Raw genomic sequence first — 27,381 nt, 5'->3', positions numbered from 1 at the left:
GGAAAGGTGAAGGAAAGCGGGAGGTCAGAAGATGCCTGGGCATTGACTAATTTGTCAGCTGGGATAAGTCATATTTTCATAGAGCCTAAAGTTTCATTTTACATAGCCAGTATTTCAAACTTGATCCCATACTTCTACAGTAATTAATAAAACAATCCAATTATGACATATTGGTGCCATTTTGAGTTGAACAAGTAACATGGTAAGAGAAAACCTAAACTTCAGGAAATTATAGGAAGTAGATAAGGTTTAGCCAAAGAGAATAACAAAAGGAATTGCATGGAATAGTGAGAAATGAATCAGCACTGAATCATAGGTAAAAAGAAAAAAATAGCCCTTGGTCCATTTCGGAGACGTGAATCAGAGGAGGGAAAAAAAAAAAAAAAAAGGGAAATGGTCCCAGGAGAGTTTGGCTCTCAGGGAAGCCCAAGAGTCAGTGCATATTGATTCTGATCTGTATTTTTCCTCAGGAAACACTTTGCTATTAATGATGCATCTGAGGGGTATTATCTGAACTAAGCTCTAGTGTTTCTGGATCCAAGGCGCAAGGTTTTTGCATTCAGCAGGGCATGGTAAGATTTTGAGGCGCTTACCCCAGGGCTTTCTAGTCCATGGATTTCCTTCAAAGATCCATGAAAGGGCTTAGTAGTGGTGACATCTCTGAGAGGCTCTCCTTGATCTTATTTGCCTCTTGGTTTCTCAAGCATCTTACCCAGATGTCTTCTGGAAACTGATCACTTTGTCTTGTTTCTACACAGCAGCTTCCTGATGCTCTTACAGGGAGGGCTAGATCTTATTCACCATGGTGATGTCTCCCTCAAGATTTGGAGCATGGGGAGTTCCCGTCGTGGCGCAGTGGTTAACGAATCCGACTAGGAACCATGAGGTTGCGGGTTCGGTCCCTGCCCTTGCTCAGTGGGTTAACGATCCAGCATTGCCGTGAGCTGTGGTGTAGGTTGCAGACGCGGCTTGGATCCCGCGTTGCTGTGGCTCTGGCGTAGGCTGGTGGCTACAGCTCCAATTCGACCCCTAGCCTGGGAACCTCCATATGCCGCGGGAGTGGCCCAAAGAAATAGCAAAAAGACAAAAAAAAAAAAAAAAAAAAAAGATTTGGAGCATGTCCAGCAAGTGCATGAAAATGAAATCAAAGTGGTCGAATAATTTGTGTGCTTTTGTTTTGCGAGAGATAGAATTATCTAACTAGGCCTGCCATTTAGTAATATTCCCCCCTCCCCCTGCCACCTGCTAGAGAATGGTGGGCTGAACTGAGGAGCAAGGAGAGGCCCGAAGACTTGTAGAGAAGGGGATGCCCAGCTGTGAGCTCCTCTCTGATGTCAGACATTCCTTTAGGCATCTTTAGTGTGATAACAGGATAGTGGAGAACTCGAATTCCTATGTTTAGATCCTCTACCCATACTCCCTTGGCCTTTTATTCAACCACACATGAGAACTAAATCTAGAAGTGCCAGGTGGCATGCCACAACACAAAACCATCCAGCTTTTTAATATCAAAAAGATGGAAAGTGGAATGGATAAGAAGTGAGAGCCTGCTGTATAGCACAAGGAATTAATGACTTGTGATGGAACATGATGGAGGATAGTGTGAGAAAAAGAATGTATATAAATGTATAACTGGGTCACTGCTGCATATTAGAAATTGACAGAACATTGTAAATCAACAATAATAAAAATAAATATTTTTTTTAAAGATGAAAATTGGGTCACAGTTTTTGCTTGGAGGTGAGTTGCTCACTCAAGATAACTGGCATTGAAGTATTGTGAGAACCCCAAATAAATGTATTTGGTTTATTAGTAGCCTTCCTAACAAATACACCTTATATGATGTCTTCATTTTGTAGACAGCTTTTTCTGTTTGGTCGGTTAAAATGTTTGCCACTGGCTCCAGACTGATCTGGTTCCAACAGAAAGAGAGCTTCCTTCTCTCTCTGTCCACACACCAAAGCCAAAACAGCTCTCATTATTACTGACCTAGAACCCTGTTCCTGGACCAATTTTGATGTGTGATGAAATGGTGTGACTTAGTGATCATGAATATAAACTCTGAAACCAAAGTGCCTGTATTAGAATCAATCAAAGGCTCGGGGTTCCCTGGTGGCATAGTGGTTAAGGACTCAGCCTTGTCACTACTATGGTTCTGATTACTGCTGTGGCTGGGGTTTGATCTCTGGCCCAGGAGATTCCACATGCTGCAGGTGTGGTGGTGGGGGGAGGGGACAATCCAGAATCTAGCACTTTCTATCTGGGAGACACTGGACTGTCTACTTAATTTCCTCAAGCCTCAGTTTCCCCATGTGCAAAACGGGAAAAATAATAGTACATTCTGGCATTATTGTGAGGAGAAAATGGGTTCATGCGTGGATTTAGAACAGTGATTGGTACCTAGGAAAGCAAGAATTTCTACAACCTTGGTCCAGCTATGGTTCGAGTGTGCACAATGCTGAGAGATGTAACTGAAAGAAATACCAAGAGTAGAAGTGTTTTGCAGTTTACAAAGTACTTTTTACATTTGTTTTTTCATTTGATTCTTGCCTCAATCTTGCAAAGAGGTCATAGAGGACAGAGAGGTTCAACTAGCCTCAGAGCACATAAAAATAAACAACAGTGATCAATCTTGAATCCAGGGAGCCTTGTAGGACATCCTGAGTGGTAGGGATATTGCAGAGGTGGTGATAGCAGCCTCCACCTGGCTTGAGCAGCTTGAATATGCCACTAGCTAACACAGCTCTTGGCAACCTGTGATTGAAAGTAATCCTCAGGCAGTATCCATGAGGACTTGGGTTCATCTCTGGCCTTGCTCAGTGGGCTAAGGAGGATCCAGCATTGCCAGGAGTTGCAGCGTAGGTTGCAGACATGGCTCAGATCTTGTGTTGCTGTGGCTCCAATTCAACCCCTAGCCTGGGAACTTCCATAAGCCATGGGTAGGGCCCTAAAAAAAAAAAAGTAATACTCAGGAACCATCTGCGGGGTGCTGAGAGGCACTGTTCTCTGTTCTTCAGGGATCTGGCATTGAGAGACACACAGGACCATTTGGTTAGGCTCTCATTGGTTTGATGTTTGGGGTGACCATGGCACTTAATATCTGCGGATGTTACCCCAGGTTCTGAAGTCTCTACAAAGGCCCATTCAGAGCTTGAAATGATTGTGTGGGTGTTTCTTTCTAGTTCGATCCTCCTTCCCTCCCAGATATGGGCTCTGCTCTGATTCTCTTGGACCCTCAGGGCACTTGCTGTTCCCACTCTCCGGGGATCTTATGAGCAGATTTTTCTTTGTCTCTGGGCACTTACACTTTCATGGTTTCCCTGAGCTCAGTCTTTCTGAATCAGCACACATGAACTCAATCTCATTCTTTCCCTCTCTCTTGCATTCTATTTCTCTCTCTCCCTCCCTCTCTCTCTCTCACTCTCTCACACACACAGTGTCCCACAATATATTCTCAAGTCAAGAAGTCATTCTCTCTCTTTCTCTTTTCAAACCACTAGAGTCAACCTTTGCAAAGATTATGGCTCTCTCCAATCTTATTTATGCCTTAAGTCATCAAACATGGACCCTACCACTTATTCAAGACTATAAATCAACAAGACACAGACCTTATTTGAGATTGTTTCACTACTTATAAACTGGAGAAAATTATACCTGCCCCCTCAAAGAGTTATTATGAGGAATAAATTAATTTACATTCATGAAAACAGTATGCAAAGAGTTGTTACTCTTCCTGGTCAGGGAATCCCAAGTTGCTTGTGTCTGATAAAAGCATGAGTTGTGTTATGGAAAGGGTTAAAAAAACAATTGCAACAAATAATATCAGCCAGGTGGAGGCCAGTTTCTGTGAAAGGCACCTTTAGCTTCAGGCAACAATCACAGATTATTTAGTGAACATCTAATCTAAAGGCTGGGGCCACTGAACAATATGCTCAGTGGGTGATCAGAACAGCACTATACAGATGGTGGGAACTTAATGAACACATTCTGCCTCTGTAGATGATGATGATGGTGATGGTGACAATCATATCAAAGGTCATTACACACAGGAAGGTTGGTGCATAAAAGTGCTGTTGATGACTGTAAAGATGCAGCCATTTTTCTAATGATGCTCTCTGGAGGTCTTCTCATGTCTAGATTCCCTGATGAATGGGCAGTTATTTTCTATTGATCTAGTTCTACTCTTTAGCTTTCCAATTTACTGCCTCACTGAAGAGCTAATCAGCGGAAATTTGCAGGGGAATCTTGCTGGTTGGCTGAGCACAGAGCCTGACAGCCATGTCTGGAGGTCACAGGCAATTAACCACAAAGCTCTCTTCCAATGAACCAGTTTTCCGGGGACTCCGTGATGGGCTGATGTCTTATGGGTTTGGACAGAGAACAAGGAGCCACTTTTCATGATTCAAGACACATGATCATCTTGACAATACAGTCACAGTTCTAGGGAAATAACCAGATGAGTTTTAGGAGCAAGCGAGGTGAAACAGGATTGTCATCACATCATCAACCAATACTAACTCTTCATCTCTTAAGACACCTCTGGTGGCAATTAAAGCTCCTAGAGAAAGTACACTGAGCTTCTCATGATGCCAGGGTGCAATTTAGTAAGTTACTAACATGTTTCAATAAATTAACTAATATTTGGGTGACAATTCATATCTGGAGACTAGTTTGTTTCCTGCCTTAAAGTAAACTTTGTTTCTCTAGGAGGTCCAACAGGGCTACAGTGGTAATAAAATAATCCTTTGTTCAGCTCCCACAAGCAAAGTCACTAGATCCTTAGTGGTATCCACTGCTACAGAACCATGAGGATCATTGGAAGGAGAATGCTCCAAGCAGAGGAAACAGCCAGGGCAAAGGCCTTGGGGTAGGAATAAGCCTGATGGGTTTGTGGTCCAGCCAGGAGGCTGATGTTGCTGGAGTGAAGGAGCAGGAAAGCAAGCAAAGGAAGATGAGTTCTGAGAATTAGGAGATGGGCAGAGACAGGACTGGTACACATCAGGTGAGGCCATGCTGGCCTTTATGAAGACTTTGGCTTTTAATCTGAGTGAGAAGGGGGGCCACTGCAGGGTTTTGGCTCAAGAGTGATCTGAATTATGTGGTCCTGAAAAAGGACCACATTGCCTATTGAGAGAATAGATGGGAGAGCGGAGTGAAAAATAGAACAGCCAGGACTTCCCAAAGTGGCTCAGTGAAAATGGATCTGACTAGTATCCATGAGGATGCAGGTTCGATCCCTGGGCTTTGCTCAGTGGGTTAGGGATCCAGCATTACCTTAAGCTGTGATGTAGGTTGCAGACAAGGCTTGGATCCCGAGTTGCTGTGGCTGTGGTGTAGGCCGGCACCTACAGCTCCAATTAGACCCCAAACAGGCAAACCAGTAAAGAGCCAAACCAGTTAGGAGGTATTTGTGAAAAGACATGTAGCTTGGACCAGGGTATCAGTCTTAGAGGAAATGAATAACATTCAACTTGGGGATGACTTTTAAAGCATGGCCAACAGGGTAGGCAGGAAGATTCCTAAAGAGACAGCTCTGGTTGGCTTCTTCCCTGGGTACCAGTCCCACAATTTTCAACTGTGTCTGGACAGCTCCACCTGATGGCTTTTTAGTGCTCCAAATCCATCATGCCCCTAACTCCCACCCCACTCTAACCACCGCTCTTCTTATTTTCCCCCTGAACATAAAACCTAGAATCATATAAAGTCTTCCTCACTCTCACATATAGTAGTTGATAAATTCTGGAGATTCTTTCTCCCTTGCCATTGGAACCTACACTTCCTGTCTAGCCCTACTGCCATACTGTAGTTAGACTGCCCTTGTCTCCCTCCAGAAGATTCAATTCCACAGATACTGATTGTCTATTATGGATGATGCCCTGCTGGAAATGCAAGGAAGAGTCCCATGCAACCCAGGCCCCCTTTCCTCCCAGGAAGCTTTCAAATAACGAGACGAGACTGGAGAAAGATAGGAAGCCTCAAGCTGGTCTCACAGCAACACCTGCAAGGCTTGGACCCCAGGGCCCTGACTGCATCAGGGAGGGGTTAGCACTCAGAGCTCCATGGATGCTGAGCTAGCAGAGAAGAGCTTGAGGCGTATCACACAGCTCTGCTCTTACATCCCAGCTCTTGCTGAGTGCATCCTTGGCCTGCAGCTTAAAAGACCCAGAGCCACTATCCCAGAGAGTCAAGACTCACTGTCGTGAGAGGACCATGAACTCCAACTCACAGAGCTCAGAGCCTGAGCCTCGGTTCTACCCATTCACTCCAGGCCTTTGATTAATTCTCTCCGAGTAAGATTCCTGGAGTTAAAGGTAGTAAATGTGAAGTGGCTTGCAGAGTCAGGATGTGATAAACAGTAATGAATCCTGGATGTTGGGTTTCCCTCCTCCTGGCAAACCTTTACAATCTCACTAGATTCATTTTCATAAAACACAGCTCTTGGATTGTCATATTGCCTGCTTGGTAATTGACCTTCTAGAGAAAAGCCTCAAGGAATGTAATGTGTGTGTGCGTTTTCAAACTTGAATCCATGTTTCTTTTTAGGTCTTAGACATCCTCAAGCCTTTTCACCAATCAAAATCACCTTTTCTTCCTTTAAAGACAAGAAATAGAAGGAAACTTTTTTCATGTTATTTCTCTTGCAATAACTCCGTAAATTAGACAGTAATCTATAATGTGCCTGAAATGTTCCTGGGCTGGGCAATAGGAGTTGCAAGTACATTATTTATCCCCTGTTTTCAAGGGTCTTATAGTCCAATGGCAGAGACTGGAGTCACATATGAAACAATCAGGGTGATGCAACTGCGAGAGAAAAATCTAAGCAGTGAGATGATTATCTGGGAAAAACAAAAAAAAAGAAGGCTCTATGGAAACCACAGAGCTCTCATTGAGTACCAAAGATAGAATAGATTGGGCTAGGCGAGAGGAAAGTACACTTTGGATGCTCTGCTCTGTTATTTAACTCTCTGTTACGGTTTATTTGCTCATTAAAATTCTCATTCTTAAAAATGTGCACTAATGCTGATATACTCTATTGAATTTGAAAATTCTTTTTAGAGGCTTTTGGCATCCTCTGCTGCAGGAAGGAGCCCTTTGCAGCACCCAAGCTTGGGGATTTCAGCTTTCCCTGTAGATTTTCTACTATCTCTGCTGAAAGTAGGACCTGCATCAGGCAGACAAAGCCTGGTAAGGAAGATGAGGTCACATATCAGCTTTTCTTTCCCCTGGGAATTTTCAAACACCCAAGTAAAGCAAAGTTTTCCCCATGGAACCCAAACTACTTAGGTTCCCAGTTTAAAGTCAGAAGGTTCCTATTATGCAATTTGTTCCCACTGTTTTTCTCACTTCCCTTTGGAATATTAATCTAAACAACTGTTTCTTCTACAAAAAATACACAGGGCATCTTTTAACACAATATCGTTTTATATGTCATTTGGCTGGGAAAAGGCAGCTTTGCAAAAGGGAATTCAGAACTTGTCGATTGGATTTTGGTTAATCTCTCTTGAGTTTAAAGAGAATAGATTACTGTTTCTCTTCCTTTTCCTAGAAGTGAGACTCAAATTCAATCTTATTTCATAGAACTCTTTGGATTCAGGTCTGGATACTTCAAAGTAGCAGAAAAGCTCTTCTCTTAAAACTTAATGGCGCCCTCATGTGGCACATCCCATTTCAAGAGCTGAAAACTAATGGCAGCACTTTCAGAAGTGTTGCTTCCTAGAAACTGTGGAAATTATTTTCCAGTGATCAGGTTTATTATATTTTAAGATGACTATCTAAATTATCCCTTATTATCCTTTGACTTTCAGAGAATTTGAGATGCTTCTTGCTGCCTGCTGCCATGAGAACAGATCTTAGATACATGCACTGAGGGTACAGAGCATGGCTGATGGATGGTTTTTTAGAACACTCTCATGGAAAGGGAATTTCCATGAGAAATCTTAGAAACCTGAATTGAGGTTTGAGTAAGGGAGGAGACTTGAGAAAATAGGTAAAGGCTTTGAAACTAAGCATACCCTTGGCTTTCTTCCTCCTACACATTCTGTTTCAAGAAAGCATGATGATTTTATACTTCACAAGGTAGTAAATAAGGCTGAATTATTTGGTTTCCTCTCAAGTGTCAGTGGTCAGGCTACTGGTAGGGATGAAGAAACCATGCTGGTCATTATTTTTCAAGGCTGACTTAGAACACAAGATCTTTGAAGCATTCTAATGAGATGGATTCAGAGCTTCCCACATGCTGTCAAACCATTCACCCGACCTGCTCACATTTCCCAGTGCAATCGGGGTGAGGTGGCTGATAGGAGAAACAGGCCAGCCAAAGGCTATGGCTGGACCGTCCAATCTGTTCCATGGGTGTTTTATTAGCCATTTGGCCCAAAGAATTAGCTCGCTAAGATATGGGAAGCTCTGAATCTCCCCTTGACTGGGATGAGTGGTTTGAACAGTCAGTGCAGTCCTAGCTTGGCACATGCAGACATGGTCTGGGGTCTAGGAGGGCAAACTGCTTCGCACAACATCAGTCAGGAGAAGAACCTAAAATGATTCTCAGGCTTACACTCTCCCAATAATGTTGGCATTTTATATAGGCCTAAGGTAAGGGTCAAAGCAATTAGCTGAAAGCTTAAAAAAACTGTAAGAGTGGAGTTCTCATAGCTCAGCACGTTGAGACCTGGCCTTGTCTCTATAGGGTGTGGGTTCAATCCCTGGTCTTGCTCAGTAGGTTAAGGATCCAGTGTTGCTGCAAGCTGCAGCATAGACTATGGATGTGGCTTGGATCTGGTGTTGCCTAGACTGTGGTGTAGGTCCGAAGCTGCAGGTCCAACTCAACCCCTGCCCAGGAACTTCCATATGCCACAGGTGTGACCGTTAAAAAACAAATAGGAATTCCCATCATGGCACAGCAGAAACAAATCTGACTAGGAAGCATGAGGTTGTGGGTTCGATCCCTGGCCTTGCTCAGTGGGTTAAGGATCCAGCATTGCCGTAAGCTGTGGTGTAGGTCAAAGACGTGGCTTGGATCTGGCATTGCTGTGGTGTAGGCTGGTGGCTACAGCCCCGATTAGACCCCTAGCCTGGGAACCTTCATATGCCACAGGTGCAGCCCTAAAAAGACAAAAACAAAAGCAAAAGCAAACAAACAAAAAAACAAGTTTAGGAGTTAAGAAAGAAAAAATTTACTCATGTCCCTTCACTGCTTGGGGACTGATTAATTTCAGTAGGGTGTCATGGAGATTTATGCCCAAGTGAGGAGTTTCATTGGCTTCAGAGACACCAAATTGTGTTGTTGTTGTTGCTAAACTCACTGACATTCCCAGGAGAGCAATGAAGATACCACTCCTCTAATAACAGGAGTATAAGTCACCACACTGACTTGGAAAATAAAGAGAAGCTGAAAGAGCTGAGAAGAAATACACACACACAAATATAGGTATGTTTAGTTGGCATGAAAGAAAAAGACCTCCCTGGTCATCTTGCTCCCTCTTCTGGAAAGGAACTGTGTACTCTTGCCACACAAAGTTGTTTCCATAAAGTTACCAGACTGGAAGATTGGAGGAGTTTCATCATGAAGGGAGAAGCCTCACGCTCCACATATTCTCCATGTATCATCAGTTTGTATGCATGTGAGAAAGGGACAGCCCCACAGAGGATAGGACATTTCTTCTAACTAACTCTTCCAAAGAAAGCTGAATGGAATAAAGGGCAAAGGATTGAGATCTTGAGACACTCACGGAGGGTCATGATTCACACTGACCACTGGAGGGCGCCCCTGTGAGTTGTCACTGCCCAGAAGCCCAGACAAAAACTTCTCTGATGCAGGTCCAGATGTATTCCAGGGTTTCTCAACCTCAGCACTGCTTATGGTTTGGACCAGACAATCTTTGTAGTCAGGGGGCTGCCCTGTGCACTGTGGCATATGTAGCAGAATATCTAGCCTCTAACTACTAAATGCCAAGAACTTCTGACAGCCCCACACTGCAACCCAGGCATGACAAAAAAAAATATCCCCCGACATCACCAAATGTCCTTGGAGGGCAAAAATCACCCTCCATTGACAACTATTTGTGTACTGAATGTTGATCTAGGCATCAGTCAGACCATTGTTCTAAGGCTCAAATTCTATTTCCCTAAACTCTTGTTTACCCAGGAGTCAATGGACAACTGCCTAGACACTGTAAACACAAAAGTTGCTCAAGGCCCAAGTAGAAGGTCAAAAACACAGTGGGCTTTCCAAACTGCCAGCACCAGTTGGTGCAGAAATGACCCAGAACAACCTGGTTTCATTATACTGTATTTATAATAAATTAGCATTGTGGTTTTTGCCCCCTTGTGGGTTTTGCTTGGGTAATTATGGGTAAGTGCCTGAGAACAAGGGGAAGAGTTATATAACCTAAAGCTGTCAATCATCTTGTCAATCAAAAGACACAAGACACAGGGAGAGACTTCCCATTACTCTGAAAAACCAGGCCTCCCCTCACCCCGAGGCTGCTTCTGGTTTCCAGCCAGACAGCCCACTCTCTTCTCTCCAGGAGCGTACTTCCGCTTGTTCTGCTTAATACAATTCTTGCTACTCAAAATTTCTCTCTGTCTCTTGTTGAATTCTTTCCTTCAGGGGACAAAGGACCAAGGAATTAGAACTACATTCAATATCTTATAATAACCTATAATGAAAAAGAATCTGAAAAAAAATATATGCTTGTAAGTCAACTATACTTCAATTAAAAAAAACAAACAAAACTATACTTGTTTCTAACATCTGACTCCATGTGGGGTCCTGATAGCTGGAAGAGACGTGCCCATGGAGAGAGTGCAAGGCTGAAAACGAATCCACCTTGAAATTCCCCTTTGAAGTCATCTTTGAATATTCTACCCTGAGTTTAAACATCATTGAATAAATAAATGAATGAGCTATAGAGAAAATGGAAACAAATATTTGTGAAGCACCTGTGCCATACATGATGCCATGAAGCTATCCAGAATATTAGCCATAGCTGCATAATTAATAAAGAGGCGGGCATGCAAACCATCAGAACACAGCAGGGCCAAGGAGAATAGATTATAAGGTGAAGAGAGTGAGGAGGAGGGAGAGTGAGCCTCACAGAGCAGTTTGGTGTGGAGTGCGCTTGGCGACTGTAGAGGGAAGAGTATCATAAGACTTTATATGGGGCCCTGGGGTTAATGTGTTACGGGGAAGCAGCAGTTTCCTCAATCACAGACTCTTAGACCCCAGAAGTGCAAGTTTCACATGTGCCGCTTTCACGGCAACTTATGGAGACCTTGAGAGCTCACACTCACTCACGGCAACTTATGGAGACCCTGAGAGCTCACACTCACACGAAGACCAAATTGCCTTTCCTGAACCTTCCAGTCATGCTCCCTGCATTCAGGTTCTCCATGGTTTCTGAGAAATGTTCCATGAAGAGTAAATGATCTAAATCATGAGTTTTGCTGAGCCAGAGAAATAGAAGCCTTCTTGAAAGTGCCCAGCTGTTGCCTCCTTTTCTCAGTTCCTTCCAATGCAAGCAGAGAAGTGCACTGAAGATGTGTGTGTGTGTGTGTGTGTGTGTTAGAGAGAGAGAAAGAGAGAGAGAGGGACAGGGACAGAAAGGTATTGATTGCCAGTTGCTTTATACTGGAAGGAAGATGAGGGCTGCCCTTGAATGAGAATATTAGGGTTTACTCCTATTTTAGCAGCAAAAAGTCAATGAAATATTATTTTTTGTGGCTACTGCTTCATGAGATGACAATTTCCAAGCAGCCGAAGATAGCTGGTGCCTTAACGAATGCTCCAGCAAAGTACCTAGCAGAGTGCATTCCAAGTGACACGGTGAAAAATACCTGCTTTTCTCTCATTCCTCTAGCTCTGTAACCCCATCATTTCTCTTCTTAGTCACAACTGGGTGACAACTTCTGTTGGAACATCACGAGAAGAAGGACACCAGTCTAGGGAGAAATCAGACTCGAGAACCTATGGACTGCGGAGTGAATCTCCTTCCTGTTTCTCTTCTTCTTCTGCTTGTAAGAATGTCTGAACTAAAAGCCAAATCTCTCTGAAGCCAAAGCCCCCAAGCCCTACAGTACTGCCTCTCCTGTACTCTGCCAGGTACTTTGCTGGAGCAAAGGGAGGGAGGTGGTAGAGGGGTGGAGGTCGGCACAGGCCTTGTCAGGCATTGGGAGGATGTTGGCTTTTGCTCTGAGAGATGCCTAAAACCACAAACTTTCCCTGTCTTTTTATCCATATGTCACAGAAGCAGCACTGATGGATGTCATTATCTCCACACTACCCAATTACCAGAACTTTCAAATCTCCTGAATTCCCAGCCTTCCACTTCACCAACCCAGAGAGATCCCAATCCTCTGGCAATATTTTATTTAGCTTCCTTTGTGTCTGGATGCAGGGGGCTGCGCCAGTGAGAAAATGGTTCAATTGTGCAGGTGAAAATAACACCAATCTCTCTCTCCCTCCTCTCTCTCCCCCTCTCACTTCTTCTTTTCCTTTCTCTTTCTCTCTAATTTATTGTTCAACTGGGACACTGTTGAGAGTGAATGGATACTGGAAGTAATTACACTAGGACAACAAGCATAAACCAGGACTGCCTTGGACACCCAAGGAATAATGGTCAACCTATATGTAAACAATCCTACATAACTAAAGAAAAGGAGAGGAGGATCAGATCAAGGATGCTACAAACCTTCCAGGCCTGTGTTGAACCCACCCCTACTTAGCAGACAGCTTTAACCCATTTCAAGCTCAGTTCCCTGAGCTCTGATCTGTTAACTTGCTGTCCGCCTGGGTTCATCTTCGCCTCCTCTCCTCTGTTTAAACCTCCACACACATCTGAATTCCAGGCCTTCCTGCCTCTTCCAGCCCACTGCCAGCATCCTCTCTCTTCCCTGTAATTTTCAGTCTCTCCTGCTCTATTTCTTCCCACCTAAAAGCAAACGCTAATCCTGAAAATCCCTTTCCCCCACCCTATGATCGACCTTCATTTCTCCTCTGCTATCCAAGCCCTTTGAAGCCCTATCTGCACATGATGTCTCCTCTTTATGTCCCATCCGCCCAGGGCCGAATAGTTTCTGTCTCCTGCTAAGTTATTAAAGTAGTTCTCATCAGGATTAGCTTGATCCAAGTGGCCCAAACCACCAGACCATCTTTAACTTTCTTGACTTCTTCTCTCTCTCTTTTTACCACCACACCTGTGGCATATGGAAGTTCCCAGGCTAGGGGTTGAATCAGAGCCGCAGCTGCTGGTCTACACCACAGCATAACTGGATTTAAGGTGCATCTATGACCTACACCAGAGCTTGCAGCAATGCCCAATCCTGAAACCACTGGGCGAGGGCAGGGATTGAACCCGCACCTTCACAGATACTACGTCGGGTTCTTAACGCACTGAGCCATGATGGGAACTCCCTTGACTTCTCTTGATGCCTTTAACCTTATTAAGCCTTCTGATGAATACTCTCGACTCCCTCACCCTGAAGGGTTCTCTAGGTGCCTCTTCCACTGCTCACTCCTCCACGGTCAGTTGCCACCAGTGCAAGACCTGGACTAACACCATTCAAAAGTCTAAAACATGTGGCTGTTGCTACTTCCTGCAGATGGTACCAGAGGCACAGGGTGGCAAGCAGGTGGGCAGAGAAGGTGCTCTGGAAAAGCTGGTGATGCTCTTTCTTTTGGAGCTGAAAATCCTCAGGGGTCTGAATCTGCAGGAGCCACATGGCTCAGGGGTCTTTTTCTGCATATATATTTTTTTCAAATTTCACCCAATTGTGGGATGAAGGTAGCAGTAAGTCACATGTGTAACTTGCATAAGAAGGAGACCAAGTGCAGCACTAGATAGTTTGGGGGAAAGCAGAGTTCAACGATTTAAGATCAATTTCCTAGTTCTAAGACAGCCAAAATTAGTTTCCTGTGGCTTCTTTTATTTCTTTAACTAGGGTCACCAGAATGTGGCTTTCTGTTGGGAATGCGAGTTCAGCAGAAATGTGTCTTTCCTTAACGAGGCCTGGAGCTTGTCTGTATAGTGTCTGAGCCCTCGGGGGCTGTTCAGTGGGTGGTGGTGGCAAGCTCTGATTTCTAGCTGCAGGGAAGTCCATAGGCATTCTGTGGACGAATTAAATGGCCATAAACTACCCTGGAATTTGGGACTGTCAACTTAAAAAAAAGAAAATTGAGAGTTAAATTTTATTTGAGGCAAAATTAGGACTTCAGCCTGGGAGACAGCATTTCAGGTAGCCCTGAGAAACTGCTCTGAGGAGAAGAGGGAGGAGCTAGGACATACAGGAGTTTTTGCAGCAAAGAGCAGGTAGCAGGAACAAAATCTATCTGCGCTCACTGAAATCCTTCCTTCGATATGCACCTCCACTATCAGGGCCAGTATCCTGTTTTCACAGCCTGCAGGATGGCTGGCTCTCACCCTTGGAGGTGGCTGCATTCGCAGATGACAGTGACATTCTTTGTTTTGTTCACTTAACTACAGCCCAAATACTGCCCCAAAGAGGAAAGGGGAGACATCAGGATAGGATGGGGGGGGGCGGTGCATGCAGCCATGCACACATTTTATAAATTTTGTTGCTGGTCTCCTGAAGGTTAATGCTAGTCATGAGGAACAGAAATCACCAAGAAGGATAGTAGTATTTTTCTAGATATGAGGAGATGCAAGAATTGGTCACATAAAATCTTCTCCTAAAAATATCTAACTATCTGAAGACCTGTTCTTCCAGTTTTCCCAGAGCAGAGAGTGCCTCACTCCAGATCTCCACCTTGAGTTCTGCTCAGGGGGTGCTGCAGTTTGGCAGCTGCAGTGACTCATGATTAAATCCATGTAGAGGCAGACAGCAATTGATGGCAGGTGCCACACTCAGTTCACAGGACTGAGTGCAGGGCTTCCATGTGGGGCCTAACGCTACACAAGCCTTGTGGTGGGCTCATGGGGAGCAGTTTACCACTCAGAGCTGGCTGTGCAGGCCCCTTGTTACTTGCTGGGTGTCTCTTTTTGTGGCCTCTTGGAGCCTTGATTCTGAGCAAAGCTAAGCAGTGTTGACTAAAAAAATCCCAACCTGAAAGTTGAGAGTTAAGTTTTATTTGGGGTGAAATTAGGACTTAAGACCAGGAGACAGCATCTCAGGTAGCCTGAGAAACTGCTCTGAGGCAGAGGCGGTGAGGGAGGAGGTAGGATTTATAGGATTTTTTGCAACAAAGGGCAGGTAGCAGGAACAAGAGGCCTGGGCTCTCTGAAATCATTCCTTTGATATGCACCTCACCTATCAGGGCCAGTATTCAGTGTTTTCACAGGCTTCAGGACTCACAGGCTCTCGCCCTTGGAGATGACTGCATTGACAGACAACCGTGAATACTTGGGTGGTATTCAGACTGAGCTGAGATACCACCCAAGGAGGAAAGGGGGGAGTATAAGGATATGATAAAGGTCAGGGGGAGGTGTATGCAGCACACACACATTTTATAAAAGTTTGCTGCTGATCTCCTGAAGGTTACTACCAGTCAGGAAGGAGAAAACACCACCATGAAGGATTTTAGTGTATGCGGAGATGCAAGAATTGGGCTCATAAAATACTTTCCTAAAAACATCTGACTACCTGAAGACCTGTTTTTCCAGTTTTCCCAGAGCACGGAGTGCCTCACTCCTGATGTTCACCCTGAGCTCTGCTCAGGGGGTGTTGACGGTCGGCAGCTGCAGTAGCTCATAATTTAATCCACATAGAGGCTCATGGCAAGTGCCAAACTTCAGTTCACAGCAGCACAGGATTCACCAGTTGCGGGAAGGCTGTAAGAATTCCCATTGGGGCTATAGACAAGAGTCATCTTTGTGCGTTCTGTATTACTAAAAGGCCTCTGTAAAAGTTCCTTTGTTCAAGGCAAGGAATGTCAGAGCTGACAGGAACCTCAGAGACGCACCAGCCCAGGCTTCTCATTCTTTTTATTTATTTATTTATTTATTTTTATTTTATTTTGTCATTTTTAAGGCCACACCCATAGCATATGGAGGTTCCCAGGCTAGGGGTCTAATCAGAGCTACACCTGCCAGCCTACACCACAGCCACAGCAACGCCAGATCCAAGCTGCGTCTGTGACCAATACCACAGCTCACGGCAACGCCGGATCCTTAACCCACTGAGCAAGGCCAGGGATCGAACCCACTTCCTAGTCGGATTCGCTGCCACTGCACCAAGAAGGGAACTCCCTCATTCTTTTTAATATAAGTTTTGAAATACAGACAGTGGTTTGACCCCCATAAACTGCATCAAGTCATGTGATTTCATAATGTTTTAATTCCTTCAATATTAAGCTTTTCATTGCTGACCGCAAAACAAGAAATGAGAACCAAGTGAAACATGAAGACTTTTCAAATTCTTTATAATGCCAGTATGCCCCATGTTTTTTAACCTGCTGTCCTCAACCTGTGCAAAAACAGACGCCTAAGGCCTTCATGTCCTTCCTTCTGGGCTCTTAGGCCATCTCCATTGGCATATTCTTCAAAGTCCAGCCCGAATACCCAAAAGGGCTTGTTTTTCTCATGTTCATCACACTGGCCTTTTGTTCTACTTAAAGCCGTTTTGGTGGGATCCTATTCCTTGCAAACAAACTAGTGTGGGAGAGTAATCTTTTTTTATTATTTATTTTGAGGAGGTCTTTCTTGTTTATTGAGGTATAGTTTATGTACAGTATCATACAAGTTTCAGGTGTATTATTTATTTGTTGTATTTTTTAGATTCCACATACACGTGATAGCATACAGTATTTGTCTTTCTCTGTCTGACTTATTTTACTAAGCATGACACCCTCCAGGTGCATCCATGTTGTTGCAAATGGCAAAATTTCATGGGAGCCTGAAAGAGCAGAGAACTGCCACACTCTTTCTCTAGCTTATCCCTGTCTTGGCAATACATATGTCCAGTGGCACCTTAACATAACACAACACAACACAGGGAAATTCAGGAGAGAAAACTTAAATTGACTGAGACACTGTTTTTCATCCACAGTAAACTGGGAGGTCAAAACAGAAATCAAGTCGAGTTTTGTAAAAATATAGAAAATTATCATTCATGCACACCTGAATTTGTGAAGTTAAAGTTGTATACTAGCTCACTAAAGTGTGGATTTATCCAAAGAACCCAGGGCAATCACATGGAAACAAACATCAGGAAGTACATCTGGGCTTCCTGAGACTGAGAAAGCCAACAGGCAGCTACTGTCTGTTGCTCTGTCCTTTATAATAATCAGGTTTTCTCTGGGACATGGTGCAAATCAGCTCTCTGCAAAGACCCCAACAGGGGCAGGCAGCTTCCTCTCCTGACTCACGGTCCCTCCATTACCTTTATGGACCTTGGTCTTTGGCTGGTGCTCACTAAGCCTCCATCTCCGCATGACTTACTGGTCTGTGATCACCACCAAATCACTGCATTCTTAATGCCTCTTGGCTCAAAGTTTTGAGAAAGAATCGGTTTTGACATTCTCTTCACTAGGGTCACACTCCTTAGACCAGGAACCCACCATGGCCTAGTCATGTGGGGTCAGCAAGCGAGCGGTCATGTAAACAAGACATGGCAGCTCACATCATCAAAGACATATGGGTTGGACTGTTCCAGAGAACTGAGCCCAGTTTTTAATTCCCCCATATTAAAATTACTGCTATACCTGTCTTATACTCCTCTCTATATTGTAACTTCCTTGAAAGCAGGCGCTCCTATTCATCTCTGCTATACAACTTGACATCTTTTGTGTGCCTTTGAATGAATACCCATCTCCATATTCATTCTCTGCTCTCTATAATTTCATTTATGAGTGAAGGGTGCTCAGGTTAATATCTGAATAGGATAATTCCTGCATAGCAGGAGTGTGCTGGTCAAAATGACTAATGACGAGATTTGAGTGACTGTTACATAGGTGGATTTCCTGACCAGATACTATGACCATAGTTGTCATTGGGTTTTCCCTAACAACTGAGCATGCTAATTGCTTATTATTCTAGAGCCAACTTAACTGCTATGGAAATTGGTTGGAGACCTCTTTCATTCTTTGAAGCATTTTTGTGATAGATTAGAACCAATTTAAAGAGAAACAAGAGGTGCTCTACAGGGAGATAATTCCTAGTCACTTTTTTTCACACTTGAATGATGTTTCTAAATTAAAAGCTCCAAGTTTATTAGCAATCACCACTTTGAGTAAAGAAATTCAAACATTTCATGTTTCTCTGTGTGCTAATTAAAAGGGCTCTATTTAAATAGCAGAGCTGTCCTGATGCCAATGATGACAAATCAGAATCATAAAATTTTGGACCTGGAGGGACTTTACAGATCATTTAATCCAACTGTTCCATTTTATAGGGGAGGAAACAGAAGCTGTCATACATTTAGAGACAGAGCTACCACTGCCACCTACCTGATCCAGGGTTCTTCAGCCCCAAGAAAATTAATACAACTATGGGCAGCAGAAGGATGCTGGGGATTAGGAACATGGATAATACGAAGAGTCTTCAGGCTAAGCTCTTGGAAGAAAAATGAGTCAGCCCTCCATCCTAAAGAAAAGCTAAAAGATGGCTCATTCTCGGGAGTGTGTCTAGCCCAGTTGCTCAGACTGAGCCAGAGAGGCCCCGTAGGCCTGGCTGGGAACAATATATAACAAGACCGCCCAGTGATGATGAAAAGATAGTATAAGAAAGGGAATGTATACATATATGTAAGACTGAGTCACTTTGCTGTACAGCAGAAACTGGCACAGCATTGTAAATTAACTATACTTCAATAAAAAAATGTGGTAAGAAACCCAATAATAAATAAAAAGGCTGCCCAGTGAGTTCTTACCATGAACCAGGCATCAGGCTCAAAACTCAATCCTCAAGGGCTGGATAAACCCCACAACCCACCTAGGGGATCAACATCATCTTCATTTTGCAGACGAGGAGGCTGCAGTTAGGACAATAAAGAGATCTGTCCAGAGTCACATAACAAGCTCACTTACTAATTAATATGTGAGCTAGGATTTACCTTAGTCAAGGTACTAAGCCTGTGTCCTTTACAAGGGATGACATTTGAGTAGAGGCTCCGTGGGGACACTGATGAGTCTGGGACCTCGCTGGGGAATCTTGTTCTGCACTGCTTGTGCTTTGACATGTATATGGACATTTGAGCCTGCCAAGAGAAATTCTGCATCACAGGATCAGCCTGAGCTGAATCGGCCTCCAGCCTTGGGTAGACTTTTATCACAAGCTACACCTCCAGCTCTTTGCTAAGACAGAGGTAGCCCAGGTTGGGACAATCTCTGTGCTTGTTCACTTACATTCCTTGTGGGGAGACTTTCCATTTGTTTAGAATTTGAACATGAGAATAGTAAAGATGGGAGTACCTTAGAGATTTGCTGCAAACGCCATGTTTTAAGCAGGAAGAAATAGAGGCCCACTGTGTATTTAGTTTATGCTGAGATGTAAATGATGAGAGAGAGCCATGGTGGCTCAGAGTTAATAGGTCTGCTCCAGGAAAATCAGTTCTTTACAGCTAGTTCTTTCTTAAGTTGCTTATCAGCCCAGCTGATTGCATATTTCTTGCTTGCCAGTCAGACAACATTTGCTTGCCAGTATGGAGTGAAGGGCAGAAGACATAATGGAAAGAAAATGCAGGAGTCCACTGACCCAGGCAGCTTTAAAGCTTCTTGTGAGAAGCCTGGGGATATCCAGCCATACTCCAAGCTTCTCTGAAATCCTATTCTAATTTAGTTTAAAGCTAAAAAACACAGAGAGGGTGAAGGAGTTGTATAAAATGAGGGGGCAGGACTCATCCACATTAAGGCACACAAAACCACTGCAAATCTTGGCAAAATCTCTCTGCTTCTTTGACATCTGGCTCCAAGCTGGGATCACATGAGACTTTAATTAATTCTTACAACAACCGTATAAAGTAGAAACTATCATTAAGGCCATTTTGCAGTCAAGAAACAATGTGGTGGGCATGTTATCAAAGCCCAGAGAGGCTCAGATATGTGCCTTGGGGCACTCAGGTAATTCTAGGATACAAGCCAATGGCCCTGTGCCATGTTCTTAACCATGACATTGCTGCTTCTAGATCAGGTCTCAGAAGCTCCTTTCTACCCCAACACTTTTTGTTTTTATGATTCTTTGAGTATGGAGAAGAGGTTCCCCCAAGTATCCACATTAATGAGCAGGTTACTGCTGTGGGCAAGAAGGGCTCAATACTCTAGGAGACTTTCAGAAACCCCTTCATAGTTATCCTACCCTAGCGCAAGGAAGCTTGGATATTTTTCCACCAAGTCCTGTCTATCACTGGTTGAGGGCTGCTCCTCTAAGTCATCACTTCTGACCTGCCTTGGGCATCCATGTACCCAGCATGTTCCTGGACCTAGAGTAAGCCTCCATGCAGAGAGCTGCAGGTGCTTGCAGGAGAAAAGCAGCACCACATTAGGGAAATCATGACTGCCAAGGGAATCTGAACTGAGATAGACAGTGTTCTTGACACTCACGCTGTGAGTCCATCATCCATCAGCTGGAAGGTTCCTCCTCGTCTCGTCTCAAATTTAGGGCCTGCAGAACAGAAATGAGAGTTAGTGAAATGGAAAGCATGCTCGTATTAAAGTTGATTAAAGTTACTTCAGTTATAAGTAATGGAACCCAATCTGAGCTAACTGAGGTTTAAAGAGGACTTCAGAGACTTATATACCCAAACCCCAGAAAAGACAAGGGTAGAGTTGGTCCACCAGCCCATGTTGCAAATCTTCTCTTTGTTCTCTTCTTTTAAACTGTAGACTGGCTTCTTTAAAAATCAGAAGACTTGGCGACCTATAGCTTCTCTGTTTCCCCTCCAGAGAGGAGCAGACCCTCTTCCCTTAGAAGGTGCTGGGAAAGTTTCAAATTGGAACTAATTCTCTGCTCTTTGTCAAGTGTTCATCCTCTGACCAATCACTGGAAAGGTCATGAAAGTTGGTGCTGGCTCCCATTTTCAACACACTTGCACAAGGGTGGGGCAGAGAGTGTGGAGCAGTTCCCCTAGAGAAGTAGGGTGAGGTTTCCAGGAGAATGGAGGACTGTTGGGCAGAGGAAACCTGTCTGCTCAGGAGTTAAAGTACAGATCATCTATGCTTAAAAGCACTTCTGGGAGTTCCCCTTGTGGCTCAGAGGAAACGAACCCAGCTAGTATCCATGAGGATTTGGGTTGGATCCCTGGCCTCACTCAGTGGAATAAGGATCTGGCTTTGCTACAAGCCATGGTGTAGATTGCAGATGTGGCTTGGATTCTGCAGCACTGTGGCTGTGGTTGTAGGGTGGTAGCTCCCATTTGACCCCTAGCCTGGGAACTTCCATATGCCACCAGTGCGGCCCTAATAAGAAAACAGAGGGGTAAGAAAAAAGCACTTTATTACAGAACTAAAAAGGAAAGGAAGGGGAAATAAAATCATCTTTAATTTTATTAGGTATAAAATATCGCTAACATTGTTGCCCTTGTTAGCACACGCATTACCATTTTGTCAAACACCAATGTTGGAGTGAACACAGCCCAGAAACATGGCCCAGAGGCTGACCTAGAAGCCCGCAGCTCTGGCTGGTCAAACCCTGCCAGGCCCCGTTCTAGCCCCGTTCTCTCAGGAGGTGAGTGTTCCTGCACATGACTCTTGGGCCTTGATTCACGCACCTGATAGACTATTGCTTCAAAAACTCAGTGAAATTATTTTAGGGATAGTCCTTTTAAAATAAATAAAAATAAGGCTCACATTTGGGAAGGAATGATTACATCGCTTTTCTCCTCCCATTCTAACTCAGCATTCACCCAACACAGCTGACGGTGCCTGTGCTCCAGGTATGTGTTGGGGATACAGCAATAAGTTGGCGCTCACTCTGAAGCCTTAAGGTCTTAAGTAGGGTCATACCTCAGGAATGCTTCTCCCTCCAGCCACCATTTCTCCACAGTGCCTGCTCTCACACCTAACTCCTTTGCCAGGCAGGCTGGGGTGGGGGGGCAGGTAATCTCTCCCACCGAGCCTGCCTGGGCCCTGGAGCACGGGAAAAGTTCCGGTAGGCGCCGCGGTTGGCAAGCGACGCGGAGCGTGATGGGGACGCAACAGCTGCGGATTGCAAGTGGCTCTCCCCGCCCCCGCCCAGCCCCCGCGCTGGTTGGGGGCGGCGCCCCCTGGCCAGGCTCTGGGTCCCGCCGGCTGGCGGGGAGGGGTCGGCTCAGGTATCGCGGCCGCGGCCGCCGCCCGGGAGCGAGCGCTGGGCGCGGGACCGCCAAGGCAGAATGGGGCGGCTCGGAGCCCGCCGCCTCGTCCTGCTCGCCGCCTGCCTGGGGCTCTGCGAGGCGCTCGGAGGTACGCGCACCTAACTTCCCTTCCCCGTCCCAGCCTCGGCCGGGCGCGCGCGGAGCCCGCCAGGAGAGGGGGGTGGCGAGCGGAACGGGGGGCGGGGAGACCCCTGTACTCTGGGGGCTCCGGGAGACGCCGCGGCCCGGCAAGTCCCTCAGCGACCGCAAGTTTAACTCTCTGGCCGGGCCTTGGGAGCCGGGCAGCCGGGGGAGGAGACCGCTTGGTTCTGCGGTGACTCCCGGCCTCCGCGGAAAATTTCCAACTCCCCGCCCCGCGCGGCCCGGCCCCTCAGATCCCCGCCAGTTCCGGAGCCTGAGGGGCGGGCCCTGCGCTGACCTACACGCGGCCTTCGCCGCCGATTTGGGGTTTCAGAGCCAGACTTCTGGTGGCCCTCGGACGAGCCAGGCTGAAGGTTCCCGGCTGTCCTCCCTTCCGAGCCTTTTCAGCCCTGCCGCGTACCCAGGCCCCTTACTCGGTAGCACGTGACCCGCACGGGTTTGGGGGTCCCTGGCCTGTTCCATGAGCCCTTCCACAGTCCACTTACATTTTCTGGACTCGATTCTCCGAAAGTGCTTTAAATTTCCATGGCTCTTTTCAGTTGTCAAAGATTACTAACGCAAGACAGTTATGGAGACTTTTTACATAATGCAACTCAACAGTTGTGCCTTCCTGCTCTTCACGGCCCTTTGAAATTCAGTTCAGCTCAACAAAAAATTTTCTTCGAGACTGTTTAGAAAACACTCTAAATCAAAGGCCTTGTAAATCTTTGTGGTACGCTTATTTACTTCCCTTCAGTTGAATTCCCTAGGAGCTTCAGTCAGAGTCGCGTTCGGGCTGGGTGGGGGTTGCCAGGCCCTCAGAGTAGCGGGGCCTCACTCTCACCTCTGCGCATGCCTGTTCCAGCTCCTCCAGCTCTGCGCCTATCCGCTGTTGGGGGCCTCTTTTGAGCTCCTCCGTTTTCATCTCCCTCTTTCCAGATTCCTCTTCTGCTTCCTCCCGCGGCCCCTTCCTGCCTGGCGTCCAGGGTGGGTTAGGCGGGGTACTAAGGTCCAGGTGTGGGGCCGCTGTGACTCTGATTTTGGTGTGGCTTGAGAGAAGGTGCTAGTTGTAGACCCGGAGATCTGAGAGGGCAGTGAATGGCGTTGGGGGTCAGAGGGGTGGTGATGGAAGTCCCATGGCTTTGGAGACAGGTGGACTTGGTCTTTAATCTGGGTGCCACTGCATATTCTCAGAGTGACTTTAAGAAAATTACTTCTCTCAGTCTTGATGTTGCATTTGTAAAACTGGGATGATAATTGCTTCTTCTGAGAGACTTGATTAAAGCATGTGTAAGATCTCTTAGCAGCTTGGGAACTAATCAGTGCTCATTTCCTTCCTTGCCTACTCTTAAGAATTTTTTTTTAAAAAACTGGAGTTGATTTATAGTATTGTGCCGTTTTCTGCTGTACAATAAAGTGACACTTATACATATATATACATTTTTTAATGTTATTTTCCATCACAGTTTATCCCAGGAGATTGAACATAGTTCCCTATGGTATACAGTAGAACCTTGTTTATCCATTCTAAACTAGTAGTTTACATCTACCACCCCCAAACCCCCAGTTCATCCTACTCCCTCTCCCCTCCCCCTTGACAACCACAAGTCTGTTTTCCATGTCTGGGAGTCTGTTTCTGTTTTGTAGGTAGGTTCATTTGTGTCATATTTCAGATTCCACATGTAAGTGATATCATATGGAATTTGTCCATCTTTTTCTGAGTTACTTCACTTAGTATGGTAATCTCTAGTTGCATCTGTGTTGCTGCAAATGGCATTATTTTGTTCTTGGCTGAGTGGTATTCCCTTGTGTATGTGTACCACATCTTCCTAATCCATTCATTGGTTAATGAACATTTAGATTGTTTCCATGTCTTGGCTATTGTGAATAGTGCTGCAGTGAACAAAGGGGTGCATTATCTTTATGATTATAGTTTTGTCCAGCCATGTGATCAAGAATGGGATTGCAGGATCATATGGAAATTCTTTTTTTTTGGTCTTTTTGCCTTTTCTTGAGCCACTCCCTCGGCATATGGCGGTTCCCAGGCTAGGGATCGAATCGGAGCTGTAGCTGCCGGCCTACGCCAGAGCCACAGCAACGTGGGATCTGAGCTGAGTCTGCAACCTACACCATAGCTCACGGCAACGCCGGATCTTTAACCCACTGAGCAAGACCAGAGATCGAACCCGCAACCACATGGTTCCTAGTCGGATTTGTTAACCACTGCACCAAGATGGGAACGCTGGAAATTCTATTTTTAGTTTTCTTTTTCTTCTTTTCTTTTTTCTTTTTCTTTCTTTCTTTTTTTTTGTTTTTTGTTTTTTGTTTTTTGTTTTTTGTTTTTTAGGGCCGCACCCAGAGCATATGGCGGTTCCCAGGCTAGGGGTCAAATCAGAGCTACAGCTGCTGCCCTACGCCACAGCTACAGCAACTCAGGATCCAGTCCCTGTCTGCCACCTGCACCACAGCTCATGACAGTGCCGGCTGGATCTTTAACCCACTGAGCAAGGCCAGGGACTGAACCCTGATCCTCATGGATACTGTTCAGGTTCATTACCACTGAGCTCTGAGGGGAACTCCTATTTTTAGTTTTCTGAGGAACCTCCATAATGTCTTCTATAGTGGTGGTACCAATTTACATCCCCACCAACAGTGCAGTAGGGTTCTTTTTTTTCCACACCCTCTCCAGCATTTTTCATTTGTAGACTTATTAATGATAGCCATTCTGACTGGTGTGAGGTGGTACCTCATTGCAGTTTTGATTTGCAGTTCTCTAATAATTAGAATTGTTGTAACATCTTTTCATGTGCCATCCATATGTCTTTTTTGGAAATTTTTTTTTTTTTTTTGGAAAAGGTCTTTTGCTCATTTTTCAGTTGGGCTGTTTGTTTTTCGGTTGTTGATTTGTATGAGTTATTTGTATATTTTGGAGATCAAGCCCTTGTTGATTGCATCATTTGCAACTACTTTCTCCCATTCTGTAGTCTCTCTTTTTGTTTATGTTTTCCTTTGCTGTGCAAAAGCTTGTGCATTTGATTAGGTCTCATTGTTTATTTTTGTTTTTATTTCTACTGCCTAAGGAGACTGACCTAATAAAACTCTCTTCTTCATCTGCGCTGATAACTTGGGCATGAGGCAAAGACCCAATGAGTGAGATATCCATTTAGGGGTTCAGAATGTAGATAAAGGAGATTCATTAGATAAAGAATTCCGTAGCATATAATTCAACATTGATATGGCTCTTCACTCTTGGCTCTAATTGCATGACAAATATCAGCTACTGAGTTCTTACCAAAAGCTGCTCTGAGGCACTTGGAAGAATATTATCTTGAGTAGCCAGATGTGTAATCTGAATTTAGGTTTCTTCCTTACCTCTTTGGATGATTGAGCCTGTTGCTTTGAAGAATCTAATTGTCAAAGACTTAGGTGAATGCTACTCTCAGGCCTTACAGGACACAGGGTGATACCTCCTCAGGGAGTCTCCCCATAGCAGGAAGTCAACTTTGGTAAACAGAAATTATCTCATTAAGACATAGGCCCCCAGTGTATCCCTATTTGTAAACCAAGTCTCAGAACTACTGTTACTAACAGTTTCCTCAAGGTATGATAGACTTTAGCTCTAGACCCATGTTGTAAATAGTTTGGTAATTTCTCATTTTTTGACTGCTGTCAGATCCCGTTAGTGTACTGTTGCTTTAACCTTGTAACAGGGCTGATGAAGAGCCTGTACAGAAAGGGGAGAAGGGCAGCACCTCCAGTTCTTTGCTTAGTCCAGTACTTAACAAATGCTAGGTGTTTTTTGTTTTTTTTTTTTTTTTTTTTTTTTTTTTGTCTTTTGTTGTTGTTGTTGTTGCTATTTCTTGGGCCGCTCCCGCGGCATATGGAGGTTCCCAGGCTAGGGGTTGAATCGGAGCTGTAGCCACCGGCCTACGCCAGAGCCACAGCAACGTGGGATCCGAGCCGCGTCTGCAACCTACACCACAGCTCACGGCAACGCCGGATCGTTAACCCACTGAGCAAGGGCAGGGACCGAACCCGCAACCTCATGGTTCCTAGTCGGATTCGTTAACCACTGCGCCACGACGGGAACTCCTGCTAGGTGTTTGATAAATGTGAGTGCCTGGGTGAAAGAGCACCCCTGGGGACTGGGATGGGCAGAATAATGCTCCCCTTCCAAAGAAATTCCCATCCTAATTCCTAGAACATGAAATATGTGGCTTTGCACGGCAAAAGGGACTTTGCAAATATGATCAAATGAAGGATTTTGAGATAGCTAGGTTATCCTGGTTTTTCTGGGTGGGCCCTAAATTACAAGGGTATTATAAGAGAGGCAGGAGGGTCAAGATCAGGGAAGGGGAGTTCCCGTGGTACATTAGAAATGAATCCAGTTAGGAACCATGAGGTTGTGGGTTCGATCCCTGGCCTCACTCAGTGGATTAAGGATCCAGCATTGTCATGAGTTATGGTGTAGATCACAGACACAGCTGGGATCCCGAGTTGCTGTGGGTGTGGCGTAGGCAGGCAGCTGTAGCTCCAATTAGACCCCTGACCCCTAGCCTGGGAACCTCCATATGCCTCAGGTGGGCCCTAAAAAGCAAGAAAAAAAAAAAAAGATCAGAGAAGGAGATGATATGATGGAAACAGAGGTCAGAGTGATGTGATTGCTGACCGGGGCAACAAGCCAGAAATGTAGTGGTCTCTAGAAGCTTCTCCATAAGCTGGAAGAGACAAGGAAACCTCCCCTAGAGCCTCCAGAAGGAACACCGCCCTGATGTCATCTTATTTTAGCTCATTGAGACCTGTTTTGGACTTCTACCCTCCAGAACTGTGAGACAATAAATTTGTGTCATTTTAAGCCATTAAATTAGTGGCAATTTGGAGCTTTCATTGTGGCTCAGTGGAAATGAATCTGATTGGTATCCCTTAGGACGCAGGTTTGTTCCCTGGCCTCACTCAGTGGTTTAAGGATCCGACTGCCATGAGCTGTGGTGTAGGTTGCAGACTCGGCTTGGATCTGGC

At 45.0% G+C, this 27,381-nt stretch overlaps 2 protein-coding genes across 7 annotated transcripts in view; one reads left to right on the top strand and one right to left on the bottom strand.

The window, feature by feature from the left end:
* The window catches only part of GZMK (granzyme K), a 113,681-nt gene extending 90,521 nt beyond the window's left edge, over nucleotides 1–23,160 (bottom strand). The window contains exons 1-2 of one of the 2 annotated variants that reach the window (XM_085001527.1): nucleotides 22,869–23,160; nucleotides 20,492–20,552 (exon numbers count right to left, since the gene is read on the bottom strand). Coding sequence is in view for 1 of the 2 variants with exons in the window: in XM_085001528.1 (XP_084857654.1) it covers nucleotides 20,492–20,507 (16 nt within the window). In the remaining variant the exon portion in view is untranslated. Of the gene's footprint in view, nucleotides 1–20,491; nucleotides 20,553–21,892; nucleotides 22,047–22,868 lie in introns of those variants that run through there. The other variant, XM_085001528.1, reaches the window with a different exon arrangement.
* CSPG4B (chondroitin sulfate proteoglycan family member 4B) overlaps nucleotides 22,166–27,381 on the top strand; it is a 126,452-nt gene continuing 121,236 nt past the window's right edge. For all 5 annotated transcript variants that reach the window (XR_014831299.1, XR_014831300.1, XR_002339745.2 and 2 more), the window contains exon 1: nucleotides 22,166–22,330. Coding sequence is in view for 1 of the 5 variants with exons in the window: in XM_013984766.3 (XP_013840220.2) it covers nucleotides 22,261–22,330 (70 nt within the window). In the remaining 4 variants the exon portion in view is untranslated. The remainder of the gene's footprint in view (nucleotides 22,331–27,381) is intronic.

The sequence above is a fragment of the Sus scrofa genome, chromosome 16, assembly GCF_054392235.1.
Source record: "Sus scrofa isolate SSC_HxYL_T2T_F1_AM1 chromosome 16, Sscrofa_HxYL_maternal_Yorkshire_Landrace_v2.0, whole genome shotgun sequence".
In the NCBI taxonomy this organism is placed as follows: Eukaryota; Metazoa; Chordata; class Mammalia; order Artiodactyla; family Suidae; genus Sus; species Sus scrofa.
This window is presented reverse-complemented; position numbering and strand designations above follow the sequence as displayed.